Raw genomic sequence first — 13598 nt, 5'->3', positions numbered from 1 at the left:
AAAAAAAAAAAAAAAAGGAAAATAGAGAAAAGCAAAAGGAGCATAAAAATCCATAATCATACTACCCAGAAATAACCAATATTTTAGAGAATATCATACATTTTCTTCCCTAAATACATATTTTAAAAACATTGAAAAGTATTATATTTTTGTGTAACTTGCTTTATTCCATTGTACTGATATACTTTAAGCAGTCTACTGTTTAGACATTGTAGTTTTTTTTCAATTCTTTTACAATTATAAATGGCTTTATATACACTGATGTTCTTATGTTCTTTATGCAGATCATTTTTGAGAAGCAGGATTGCAGGCTTAAGTTTAAGTCTTTTTTTTTTTTTTTTTTTTTTGAGACGGAGTCTCGCTCTGTCGCCCAGGCTGGAGCGCAGTGGCCGGATCTCAGCTCACTGCAAGCTCCGCCTCCCGGGTTTATGCCATTCTCCTGCCTCAGCCTCCTGAGTAGCTGGGACTACAGACGCCCGCCACCTCGCCCAGCTAGCTTTTTGTATTTTTTAGTAGAGACGGGGTTTCACCGTGTTAGCCAGGATGGTCTCGATCTCCTGACCTTGTGATCCGCCCGCCTCGGCCTCCCAAAGTGCTGGGATTACAGGCTTGAGCCGCCGCGCCCGGCCAAGTTTAAGTCTTAAACTATGCATACATAGTTTTAAGGTCCTTCACGTATTATTGCCTAATTAGAAGAGCAACTTTTAGGCTGGGTGTGGTGGCCGGGCATATTTTCCAAATTTCTGATAATCAATGTGACCCTGAATAAGCCACTTAACCTCTTGGAGCCTTATCTCCAAAATGTGGAAATAACAGCACTATATATGTATATATAGTACTGTATCTTTCTCATGGAGAGGTTGTGAGGATTATACAAAATCACACATACAAATGCTTAGCATAATGCCTATTACATAATAAGGGCTCAACACAGAGAAGCAGCTAGTATGGTTATGGTGAACATTACTGCTTTTTTAATGACAGAAAAAAAAGTTAAAAATAAGCAATAAAAATGCCCAGAGCAGTCAATTGTTTTGCCCGCTTCTTACCTTCAAACCTGTTCCAGGAGCCATATGGCTGGAAGGTCAAGTGGCAGTGTCTACTATAGCTCCCTCGAGGCTGGCAGGCCCCACACCTAGCTGCTATCTTGCTGAGTTCAGACACTTACCTACCAAACTCCACTAGACTCTGAGCTCCTTGAGGGCAAGCACCACCCTCAACATCTGCCTCAGCCCAGTGCCTGGCAACACTTGGTAAAATAAAAATTCAGCAAATATGTATGGGCACTCTCTCGGGACCAGGAGCTACACATGAAGGATGATATGGGTATGAGATACAGCTCCACCGTAAAGGGTGATTTGGAATCCTACAGGCCTGGGGCAACAGTAGCCTTTTCAGAGAGGCAGAGACATGGGGACCATGCACCCATGATCCACTCATCAGAATCCTTTTATATTTCCTCATAGATAGTCTCCTACATTTCTGCACAGGCTGACCTCTTTGCCTGGAGTGCTTATTTTCCTTCTCCACGTGGCTAATTCTCTCATGTTCTTTAAGGCTCAGCTTCAAGGAACACATCCTCTTGGAAGCCCCAAGCTTCTACTATGCCTCAACAATTCAGGGTGGCAGGGACATCTCTCAGGACTTCCTCTGTAGAATCCCCAAAGTGCCCTAAGGATTCCCTTACCCATCCCACCTTACCTATCCCAAAGAAAGGAGCTAAAAACCACAAGACAGATTCAAATTAGGTATCAGGAAGAGTTTCTTGATGAGTAAAAGGCACTGGAGAGACAATTTGAGGAGAGAAAAGAAAGACCTTTAAGGGGGCTTTCCCTTCCTTCTAGGTTAGGGCTAGCAAAAGATGCTGCAGGTGCTTGAGGGCCTGGGTTATCTAAGGTTGAGGTTTTACCTGCTGGAGCATCCTCCTTCGAAGTGGTCAGCCAGGGTTCTGGGTTGCAGGAGGTACAAGGAGTACTATCCACCGAGTCATGGGACCATGGGCTGGGGTATGGTTCCAACAAAGGGCTCAGTTCTGTAGGAATCTCACACGAGTCACTCCAGAGCCTGTGGCATGACAGAGAAGACAATGACCACTCACAGGTGAGGGCTTTTCTGGGGTGACTCACTCCTGTTCTTCCAAACTAGTAGGAACAACCAAAATGAGATGCAAGGCAGGCCCGGGCAGAGAGTGAGTCTGTCCTTTCCCTTGCCAATTAGGAGACAGGGGAAACTTTTATGAGAGCCTAAGAGGCTCCCTGGGCCAGTTTTATTACAGGGTTACGGTTTGGGTTGGGGTGGGGCTGCAAATCCTCTGGGTCGGCATGCCGTGGAGGAGGAATAAGACACTGGGGAAAGAGAGAAGCCTTGTGCCCTATCTTCTACACTAGACAGAAATATCCTAGTTCTGTGTAGCCAGTTGTTGGTGGGGAGGGGAGGCTGGAGTCATCTCTTGCTGCTCCAGGAAAGGTGTGGTGTGGCAGGGAAATCACAGTTCAACCACTCACTGGGTGTGTGATCCTGGGTCAGCCATATCACCTGCCTTCATTTCTTACCTTGAAAACGGGGACAGTTAAATCTGCCTCACAGGAGTGGTTGTGAAGGTCAATGAGGTCATGGTTTGACAGCACCACACAAAGTACGAATCTGAGTATTCACTCAGAAGATAAACATTGTTAGCACTACCACTAAGGGTTGATGATCCATTTGGGAGCACTAATCAGGTGAACAGTCCAGTGTCAACCTCGAGAAGGTGAGGATTTCAGGGAGCTGAATCCATCTTGGAGGTGGGGTGTTGTGAGGCTGGGCCTAAGCCAATCTTTGAAGAATGGTTAAGGGACCCTCAGACTTGTAATTTTCTAGGCCTTGGCGCCACCCCTAGCAAGGAAAGATGAGGCTGAGGGTGAGGCGTGCCTGCAATGGATTAACGCTGGAGACTTTCTTGAGGCTCTGAACACATCAAGTCTTTAAAAAACCCAGGGCTAGGGACTTCCATAGAAGCTGGAAAAAGGACAATTCAGGTGGAAACAGGCATCAGGACTGTGCTGGACACACTGACCCTGGACACTGACTGTACCCCGTCCAAGGGACAGCCATGCAGAGGGCTCCAGAAAACAAAGCTCTTTCTACTGGGAACTCATCTGAAGCAATAGGTCCAGAGGCGCAGCACAACAGGTTTGGGGTTTGAATCCAAAGCCCAAGGCCCCTGGCACAGAACTCAAGAACTGTCTAAGCCTTACTCTGTTTCCTCGTTTATAAAACGGAGTGATAATATCCAAATCTCACAGGGCTAAATGAAGGATCAAAGGGGCTAATACCTGTGAGAGAGCTTTGCAAATGTTATCACGATGCAGTATCAGCTCCCAGCTGGAGTCAAGTGAGATTAGAGCAGTTTTCTGCAGTTCTCCCAGCCCCAGTCGGTTTCGCGGTTACCAGTCAAAAATTTCTGGAAAAGGTGTGACCACTGTGGGCAGAAGGGAGAAGGTAATGAGTAAATGGAACACCGAATCAAGGCAAGTGGCAACCTGATCACCAGTCCCTCCTTCTCAGCCTGTTTCTTTCTAGGCATGGAGGACAGTGGGTGGGCAGACGCTGAGAGTCTGGGTAAGGGTCTCCTGAGACCAGCTGGCTCCGCCCCCAGGTTCCCGGGGGGAACCGGGGACTCCTGGTCCGGGCGACGTGCCGCCAAACCCAGGGCTGGGATGCCGTTCCGGAAGCACCTGGCACGGGGAGAGTATGTCCTTCCCAGGAAGGTGGACGTGACCCCAGCCAAGGGCGCAGCTGCCCTGACGCCTCCCGGGACCAGCCGCGCCCTCCCGGGGTCCTGAGCTGGGCGAAGAGTGGAGCAAGTACCCTCTCCCCACCCAGGCCGCCCCCTGCCGGCCAGGTGGAAAGGTGGAGGGTGATCAAGAAAGGCTGTTTCAAGCAAGAGCCAAGAGCTGGTCTACCCCCTCGTGAGGCACAAGACGGTCAAAAGGAAAAGGGAAGAAAGAAGGGAAACGGCGCTTTGGAAGGAGAGGTGGAGATGCCCAGTCGCGAAGGGCTTCAGATCTGGGCTCAGGGTGACACTCACCGGTCCCACGGCCCGAGCCGCCGTGCTTATTAAGGCTCCCGCCCGGCCAGACTGGAAAGGCGGGCGGGCTAGGTCAGGCGGGAAGAACACGGGGAGGGGAAAAAAGAGGAGGAGCAGGAGCAAGCAGTGAGGAGAGGCAGCTGGGACCGCCGCACCGCACCCCGTCGCCTGCGGCTCTAGCTAAGTGGCCGGGGGTCGGCCGGCTCCTCCCCAGGGGCGGGGCGCGCACTCGCCGCGCGGGGCTTGGCCGGGACGCCGGGTCCGGCTTGCGGGTTCCATAGACGGTGAGATGTTTTGCGACCCAGGGGTAAAATGGGGGTAAAGCAGCAGCTTCCCACGTTCTGGGGGAGAAGCGCGGAAGCACACTTTCCTGGGCCTTCGGGCGCCCCCAGGGCTGGGGGTCTTTCAGTAGAGGTCGCCGCGGCAGAGTCTTGTGCGGGTCCCGCGGACCCCATTGCCCCGATAGGGCCTCGCCGTGAGGTCTGAGGGGCCGCGTGAGGTGCATGGCGCGCCGTTTCCTCTTCAGGCGCTCCTCTCAGGGCTACAGCCCTAGAAGATCTGGCCTGCACCAGCCCAAAGGACATAAGGACAGGAGCGGGTAGCCCACGGGACACTGGGACGAGCGCCATCATGGGCGGAGACGCGCGGAACCGGCTAGCCCGGAAGTACAAGCTGCCTGTGTCGGCGGAAGCGGCTGGTGCCCGCGTGGTTTGGGGGGTGCCGCGCGAATCCGGCGGCCCTGGCCAGGTAGACCCTCTGCTGGGGGCGCCGGCACCAGTTGGAGCACGTGAGGTATACGGGCAGGGAGCGGCCAGGTCGGGCGTCTGTCAGGAAAAAGACTTTTTATGTTTATTGTTTAAGAGACGGAGTCTCGCTCTGTCGCCCAGGTAGGAGTGCAGTGGCGCGATCTCGGCTCACTGCAGCCTTCAACCTCTGAGCTCAGGCGATCTTCCCGCCTCAGCCTGGCGAGTGGCTGGGATTACAGGCGCGCACCACCACGCTCAGCTGATTTTTAATTTTTCCTTTTTTTTCACTCCTGGCCTCAAGCGATCCTCTCTCCTCCCAAAGCGCTAGGATTACAGGCATGAGCCACTGCTCTCGGCTAGGACTTTTATTTTTAATGGTCCACTGATTTGACCATTATTTTTAATGGTCAACTGTGAGGTATTGTCGCAGGTTGCAGACAGGCCCATTCACTTACTTATTCAGTTCATGTTACACTGAGAAGCTCTAGGTTCATGTTTGACCAACAGTTGTGTTCTTCCAGTATGCCGTTTTTCAGACAATTATGTGTGGCATTCAGAGGTGTTTTGCAGCCCTTAATAAAAGAGCAGCTAACACTAGTATGTGCTATACATCCATTTTTAATTGCACCCATCGTACCTACTTCCATCCTAACCTGAAAGCGTAGCTGTCTGTAAATGAGGGAAGGAGCAGCCTGGGGATCCAGAAATCACTGCAGGGGTCACGTTTTGTACCGAGGCAGTAGGTTTAGAGAGGCTCTGAACTAGAACCAAAGCCCCCAACTTCAAAATGTAGTTGGCCCCTAGCCTTTGAATTTGCTTTAAAGTCATTAGTAAAGTCTATTCAATTTTCATCAGAGAATCTTCATGGTATGTACTGTGCTCCATAATAGAAATTCCCATCTGCCTATGATGCCATTCTCAGAGTTTATATCCCAAATTTGCTTTCTTTTCTTTTCCTTTTTTTTTTTTTTGAGACAGAGTCTCACTCTGTGGCCTAGGCTGGAGTGCATAGGCTGGAGTGCAATGGCACAATCTTGGCTCACTCCAATCTCCACTTCCCTGGTTCAAGTGATTCTCCTGCCTCAGCCTCCCAAGTAGCTGGGATTACAGGCGGGTGCCATCATGCCTGGCTAATTTTTGTATTTTTAGTGGAGACGGGGTTTTGCCATGTTGACCAGGCTAGTCTCGAACTCCTGACCTCAGGTGATCCTCCCACCTCGGCCTCCCAAAGTGCTAGGATTGCAGGTGTGAGCCACTGCGCCCGGCCCCAAATTCACTTTCTTTGTGAATCTGTCTTGTACAGGGAATAGCTGAAGCTTTGTAACCAATAATTTCATACTATTAGTATGACATTTCTATCCAAATGCATTAGTGTTAAGCTTCTTCCCACAATCCTTGGAAGGGGAATCACAAATCCTAGGTGAACTCATTAGGGCCCAAAGTTCTTCTCTGAAATCTAGTAAAATTAAGCCAGGTATACTAATTACACAAGAATGTTGCTTTTCACAAATCCATTCCTTTGCTCTTGTTTTCATAGGAAGAAAAATGTCTCAAAAGCAGATGAAGGAAGCTTTTGTTAGTAATCTCAATGGAACCACCGTGCTGGAAATCACCCAGGGATTGTGCTTTCCTGCATTCTGTATCCTGTGCAGAGGGCTCCTGATCATTTTCTCACAGTACTTGTGCTCTTTCTCACATACCTGGAAAACTAGATTCTTCATTGACTTTGTTGTCCTAATAGTTCCCATGGTAGCCACTTTGACCATTTGGGCTTCATTTATCCTCCTTGAGCTTCTTGCTGTAATTATCTTTGGGGCAGGGCTGTTCTATCAAATATACCGAAGGAGGACCTGCTATGCCAGACTGCCTTTCCAAAAAATCCTTGAAAAATTCTTGAACATCAGTCTAGAATCAGAATACATTCCAGCCATCTCCTGTTTCCGTGTAATTACCAGTGCATTTACTGCTATTGCTATTTTGGCTGTGGACTTCCCATTTTTTCCCAGAAGATTTGCCAAAACTGAGCTCTATGGGACAGGAGCAATGGATTTTGGAGTAGGTGGCTTTGTTTTTGGGACTGCAATGGTTTGTCTAGAGGTCAGGAGGAGAAAATGTATGGAGGGGTCCAAATTGCATTACTTTATAAACTCATTGTACTCTGTTTGGCCATTAGTCTTCCTAGGAATTGGACGATTAGCCATTATAAAATCAATAGGTTATCAGGAACATTTAACTGAGTATGGAGTTCACTGGAACTTTTTCTTTACCATAATAGTTGTGAAATTGATAACACCACTGCTTTTGATTATTTTTCCCCTAAATAAGTCCTGGATTATTGCCCTCAGCGTTACTGTATTATACCAGCTAGCCCTTGACTTTACCTCACTGAAGAGGTTAATATTGTATGGCACTGATGGTAGTGGCACACGGGTTGGTCTATTAAATGCCAACCGCGAAGGAATAATCTCTACCCTGGGGTATGTGGCAATACACATGGCTGGTGTGCAAACAGGGTTATATGTGCATAAGAACCGATCACATATCAAAGACTTGATAAAAGTAGCCTGTTTTCTTTTATTGGCAGCTATTAGCCTCTTCATATCTCTTTATGTAGTTCAAGTAAATGTAGAAGCGGTATCTCGAAGAATGGCAAATTTAGCCTTTTGTATTTGGATAGTTGCTTCTAGCCTGATCCTTCTTAGTAGTTTATTACTGGGTGATATAATTTTGAGTTTTGCCAAATTTCTAATTAAAGGAGCTCTGGTACCATGTTCTTGGAAACTTACCCAGTCACCTGTTACAAATAAAAAGCATTCAGAATACCTAATCCCTGAAGCTGAAAGAATGGAACCCAGGCTTTGTTTAATCACAGCTCTCAACAGAAAACAGTTAATATTTTTCTTGCTGTCAAATATAACAACTGGCCTGATCAACCTAATGGTAGATACATTACACAGCAGTACCTTGTGGGCCTTATTTGTGGTCAATCTCTATATGTTTTCCAACTGTTTAATTGTATATGTACTATATTTGCAAGATAAGACTATACAATTTTGGTGATCAGCAGGGGTAGGATATATAACTACTTGGGCAATATTTAATGAGGAACATTAAATGTAAAGAAATTGTGCTTTTTGGCCGGGTGTGGTGGCTCACACCTATAATCCCAGCACTTTGGGAGGCCAAGGCAGGCGGATCACCAGGTCAGGAGACCGAGACCATCCTGGCTAACACGGTGAAACCCTGTCTTTACTAAAAAAATACAAAAAATTAGCCAGGTGTGGTGGCAGGCACCTGTAGTCCCAGCTACTCAGGAGGCTGAGGCAGGAGAATGGCATGAACCCGGGAGGCGGCGCTTGCAGTGAGCTGAGATCGCGCCACTGCACTCCAGCCTGGGTGACAAAGCGAGACTCCATCTCAAAAAAACAAACAAACAAACAAACAAACATGCTTTTCGCAACAGTGTTAACCATATTTTATTACAAAATAGAGTTTCAGTCCTCTAAACAGTAGGGATGTTTATTTTTTTTATTCTTTTTTGAGACACGGTCTTGCTCTGTTGCCCAGGCTAGATTGTAGTGGTGCCATAGTAGTGCCATCTCAGCTCACTGCAACCTCCACCTCCCTGGTTCAAGCAATTCTGCCCCAGCCTCCTGAGTAGCTGGGACTGTAGGCGTGCACCACCATGCCCAGCTAATTTTTGTATTTTTAGTAGAGATGGGGTTTTGCTGTGTTGGCCAGGCTGGTCTCAAACTCCTGAACTCAAGTTATATGCCCACCGTGGCCTCCCAAAGTGCTGAGATTACAGGTGTAAGCCACCACACTGGGCCATGCTTAATATTTTAATGTATCAACAATAAAACCAAGAAGAAACAAAGCCTCGTGACTTGTTAGAATGTATTAAATAAGAAGAAACAAAGCCTTGTGACTTGTTAGAATGTATTAAGTAGTATTTTAAAGAAACTTTATAGTTGTGACATTGAAAGACTGTTGGGGGGGAGATTTTTACTTTCCACTTTAATGTAACCTTATGCTATTCTGCATTTTTATTGTATATTGCTTTTACAATAAACATAAAATGTAATATTTATGTTGACATTTCAGTGTGAACTGTGGATTGTCAATACTTCTTTATTGCTCAATTTAAATTTGAATAAAACCTAGGACTAAGAAGCAAGTGTTTAAAATCAAATACTCCAGTGTGCAGATGGGTGGATAAAAAAAGAAAAGTTTTAAAAATAAAATAAATAAGATACTTATATACTATGAAGTCAGACAAATGCTCCAAAGAATAGACAGAAGGCTGGGCATGGTGACTCACGCCTGTAATCCTAGCACTTTTGGAGGCTGAGGTGGAAGGATCGCTTGGGCCCAAGTGTTCAAGACCATCCTGGGAAGCATAGTGAGACCCTGTCTACAAAAAAATGGACTGAATTGTATGTTGTATTATAGTTTATACACATAATTACGAGGCAATAAAAGTTTTGCTTTGGGATTAATTCATCTTTTAGCCTACCCTATGCTAGGGATTTAAGAAGCACAGCACAAATTTCCTGACACCTCAGAGCTTGCAATCTAGTGAAGGAAACAGACATTATGTTTCCTCCATATGTACATACATTATGTACTGTATAAACATTAGAGTATATGTTCATACTGTAAAATGCTAAGTTATGAAGAAAAAGTATAGGTTGTCAAGGGTGTCAAATCAAGAACTGACCTAGTAAGGAGTCAAGTTTTCCCCACGGATGTTTTTGAGCTACAGCTGATTAGTGGGATGAGGACTTATAAAGTCTTACGTGTCTGGGGGTTGGAGGGCAAACGGCAGAGAACATTTTAGATGGATGACTCCCTCAGCAAAAGTCCTAAGTTGGGAGGGTACCAAACACGTTATGGAATTGAAAGAAGGCCGAACACAGAAAAAGGAACAGCATGGGCAGAGAGCTGGAGACACAGGCAGGGGCCATATCAGGCATCCTCATCTACCATTCTAAGGGGAAAAAGAACCAATAAGAAAGATGAGAGTCATCAAGTACCCAGTGTAATTTAATAAAACTATGGCTAAATTAAGGTTTAATTTAGTTTAAATCTTTAAAAAAAAAGAGATGGGGTTGGGGTTGCCCAGGCTGCTCTCAAATTCTTGGCCTCAAGTGATCCTCCCATCATAGCCTCCCAAAGTGCTGGGATTACAGGCGTCATGATGCTGGCCTATAATAACGTTTAATATTCTGTCTTTTTTTTTTTTGAGATGGAATCTTGCTCTGTCTCCCAGGCTGGAGTGCAGTGGCAGTCTTCGCTCACTGCAACCTCCGCCTCCTGGGTTCAAGCGATTCTCCTGCCTCATCCTCCTGAGTAGCTGGGATTACAGGCACGCGCCCCTTCGCCAGGCTAATTTTTGTATTTTTAGTAGAGATGAGGTTTCACCATGTTGGCCAGGCTAGTCTTGAACTCCTGACCTCAAGTGATCTGCCCACATTGGTCTCCCAAAGTGCTGGGATTATAGGCATGAGCCGTCGCGCCTGGCCAGGTGTGTTTATTTTTGATAGATACAACAGAACTTCCCAGTGTCAGCTCATGAAAAAGAAAACCCAATCCACAGATCCTCAGATTTAGGCCACTATGGTAATTTAAATAACATTCTGTGGCCATAGATTGTCTTACCACATAAAACAATGTGGTTATTATAATGAAACAACAAAAGGTCTTCTAATCAACTATCATTTTCCTTGCAACTATCAATTTTTGAGGGCAGAGAAGGGAGAGGGAAAGATAACAAAGTGAGGAGTAAGAAGAAAATAATCTGATCTAGGACCTCAGCCTATCTACGCCCTTCAGAAAGTGACTCCCATAATTTTAATTTTTTTTTTTTTGAGACAGAGTCTGGCTCTATTGCCCAGGCTGGAGTGCAGTGGCATGATCTCGGCTCACTGCAAGCTCTGCCTCCCAGGTTCACGCCATTCTCCTGCCTGTCTCCAAAGTAGCTGGGACTGCAGGCGCCCGCCACCACGCCCGGCTAATTTTTTGTATTTTTATTAGAGGTGGGGTCTCGATCTCCTGACCTCGTGATCCGCCCGTCTCGGCCTCCCAAAGTGCTGGGATTACAGGCTTGAGCCACCGCGCCCGGCCATGAAATAATTTTCTAAGCTTTTTCCTTGGGATATTAATTTTATTGTATTGATTGTATTATATTGTATTTGTATTGGATTGTATTGGATTGGATTGGATTGGATTTATAGCACCCAGGCTACCTCCTCGAGAAACAGCAACTTACCTAGCAAATCCGCCTTTTTCACTTTTAAGAATACGTTTTCATTGAATTCCCATTTGTCCAAAGATACTAAGTCTGCTCAGTGGACCTAACAGACAAACCTAAATTAGGGAAAGTAAGCTCAGATAGAAAAAGAGACTGTTGTGATCTCATTTTATTATGTTTTACATATGTGTTTTAACACCTTTTCATAGATTTAAATCCCCAGGTGAATACTCCATTCTTTGTTAGTACCTAACAAGTGTGTGTTCAGTAGTCAAAGTAATTAAAGTTAGCACCTATATAATGAGCTTGTCATTTTTAATGTTCTTTACCAACCAGAATCCTAATAAGTTTACAAGGTTTAAAGTGGGTACATTAATTGATGTAGCCATTATTGGAGCACCTGTAGATACTGAAAGCCACAGCATTTTTTTTTTTTTTTTTTTGAGATGGAGTCTCACGCTGTTATCCAGGCTGGAGTGCAATGGCACAATCTTGGCTCACTGCAACCTCCACCTTCCTGGTTCAAGTGATTCTCCTGCCTCAGCCTTCCGAGTAGCTAGGATTAAAGGTAGTCGCCACCACGCCCAGCTGATTTTTGTATTTTTAGTAGAGACGGGGTTTCTCCATGTTGCCCACGCTGGTCTTGAACTCCTGACCTCAAGTGATCCGCTCGCCTTGGCCTCCCCAAGTCTTGGCATCACAGGTGTGAGCCACCGTGCCCGGCCTGGCTTGTTTGTTTTCTTACATAAAAAGCATGATTCTCTAAAAAATGTCCAAATTTTGGCTATGTATATGAACATCGTACATACGTATTAGATTCAAGTTAATACTCACACTCTTTTGGCCAGAAGACATACTTTTTTTTTTTTTTTTTGAGACGTAGTTTCGCTCTTGTCACCCAGGCTCGAGCGCAATGGCGTGATCTCAGATCATTGCAACCTCTTGCCTCCTGGGTTCAAGCGATTCTCTTGCCTCGGCCTCCCGAGTAACTGGGATAACAGGCGTGTGCCACCATGCTCGGCTAATTTTGTATTTTTAGTAGAGACCGGGTTTCACCATGTTGGTCAGGCCAGTCTCGAACTCCTGACCTCAAATAATCCACCCACCTTGCCTCCCAAAGTGCTAGGATTACAGGTGTTAGCCACTGCTCCTGGCCCAGAAGACATAAATATTTACCGGGAAATCACACCTTTGGGAATGAACAATGGTTCTTCGTTTATTATGTCACCGACCCTAACAATGACCACACAATGTACTAAGTCAACGTGGCTAAGGGTGCCCTATGGGCTTTTTGTTGTGAATCTCTAAGACTCCATGCGATAACCAAAATACTTTCTTGTTTGTTGGTTTTAAGACGGAGTTTCGCTCTTGTTGCCCAGGCTGCAGTGCAATGGTGCCATCTCGGCTCACTGCAACCTCCGCCTCCTGGGTTCAAGTGATTCTCCTGTCTCAGCCTCCCTAGTAGCTGGGATTACAAGTGCATGCCACTACGCCCGGCTAATTTTTGTATTTCTAGTAGAGACGGGGGTTTCATCATATTGGTCAGGCTGGTCTCAAACTCCTGACCTCAGGTGATCCAACCGCCTCGGCCAAAGTGCTGGGATTACAGGCGTGAGCCACTGTGCCCGACCCAAAATACTTTTAAAGGTATCACAGCTCCAGCCTATTCTACCAGGAAATAGAGCAGTAAATGGATCTATCCTTCAGATCATCAGGACTTTCATAGGCTAAATATCTTCACAATAGACCTCCAAAACCTTCAAGGTCAGAACTGAACACACGGTGGCGAGAGCAACTGTCTTCACAGCAGTTCTGCTTCATAGGAGACGGCCACAGGGAAAGGCCTTTGGCCAGTGCCAGTACTTCGCCCAAGGGAGTACCTGCTCACATTAACCAACCCAAGAAGTTCCTTTGGCCAAGACGCACACACACACCACTGTCCAGTTTTCTATTTCCCTCCAGTGTAACGACAACCACAAGCTGTCAGCACTTCACTATTTGCGGTCCCCTCAGCGGGATCGGGATGCAGCGCCCCTGGCGAGCCGCGGTGTCAGGGCCCTTTCCTCCTCTTCCCGCCGTGGGACACGAATTCAGTGGCGTCAAGGGCCAAGATACAGAGGCCAGAGTTTGTCTCTCACCCCTCGATGCTCGTCTCCTTTTCCTCACTGCCTTCCGCCCCCTCTGATCTTGGCTCCTCGCAACCTACCCAGGTCCTCTCTGGACCTCTGCCCTGAGTCAGCCCGAATCAGGCGGGCTTGCCTCGCTGAAGCAGTTTCCTTTCGAGAAGAGGCAGATTCCCCCCTACATAGATGACACCCTGACGTGGAGGGGCTTGCCCCTCGGCTCTGGGGAAGCCTTCCCGGTCCGCGGGCTGGGGCCTGAGGTTGAGCCGATCACCCCTCCTACCAGTCCTACTTCGGGTCTAGCGGAATGGCTGGGCTCGGAGAAGGGGGCCGGGCCCGCCAGCGGGACGGCCACGGATGCCCCCTGCCCTCTGGGCGCAGATTTTTCCAGCGGGGACCCCAGCGCG

General features: G+C 47.0%; 2 protein-coding genes across 4 annotated transcripts in view; one reads left to right on the top strand and one right to left on the bottom strand.

The window, feature by feature from the left end:
* Positions 1 to 11250, bottom strand: part of MYO19 (myosin XIX) — a 51362-nt gene extending 40112 nt beyond the window's left edge. Inside the window, exons 1-4 of the mRNA XM_011953642.1 lie at positions 11087 to 11250; positions 4070 to 4893; positions 3315 to 3460; positions 1910 to 2064 (exon numbers count right to left, since the gene is read on the bottom strand). Coding sequence (XP_011809032.1) covers positions 1910 to 1921 — 12 coding nt within the window. The 5' untranslated portion in view covers positions 1922 to 2064; positions 3315 to 3460; positions 4070 to 4893; positions 11087 to 11250. The remainder of the gene's footprint in view (positions 1 to 1909; positions 2065 to 3314; positions 3461 to 4069; positions 4894 to 11086) is intronic.
* On the top strand, positions 4325 to 7875 carry PIGW (phosphatidylinositol glycan anchor biosynthesis, class W). Of its 3 annotated transcripts, none has more exons than XM_011953643.1 (2): positions 4325 to 4353; positions 6353 to 7875. In XM_011953643.1, exon 2 carries the CDS (start codon positions 6361 to 6363, stop codon positions 7873 to 7875), a length of 1515 nt encoding a protein of 504 aa, XP_011809033.1. In that variant the 5' UTR covers positions 4325 to 4353; positions 6353 to 6360. The 3 variants fall into 3 exon arrangements, with proteins under 3 accessions (XP_011809033.1, XP_011809035.1, XP_011809034.1); XM_011953645.1 differs by having other exon boundaries at positions 4351 to 4852; XM_011953644.1 differs by lacking the exon at positions 4325 to 4353 and adding an exon at positions 4817 to 4861.
* Positions 11251 to 13598: the final 2348 nt, after the last annotated feature.

The sequence above is a fragment of the Colobus angolensis genome, unplaced genomic scaffold, assembly GCF_000951035.1.
Source record: "Colobus angolensis palliatus isolate OR3802 unplaced genomic scaffold, Cang.pa_1.0 Scaffold37, whole genome shotgun sequence".
In the NCBI taxonomy this organism is placed as follows: Eukaryota; Metazoa; Chordata; class Mammalia; order Primates; family Cercopithecidae; genus Colobus; species Colobus angolensis.
The sequence above is the reverse complement of the archived record's forward strand: the minus strand, read 5'-3'. Positions and strand labels throughout refer to the sequence as shown.

What these genes read in the sequence shown, in the direction of transcription:
- PIGW (XM_011953643.1), top strand. Translation starts at nt 6,361, where the DNA reads ATGTCTCAAAAGCAGATGAAGGAAGCTTTTGTTAGTAATCTCAATGGA.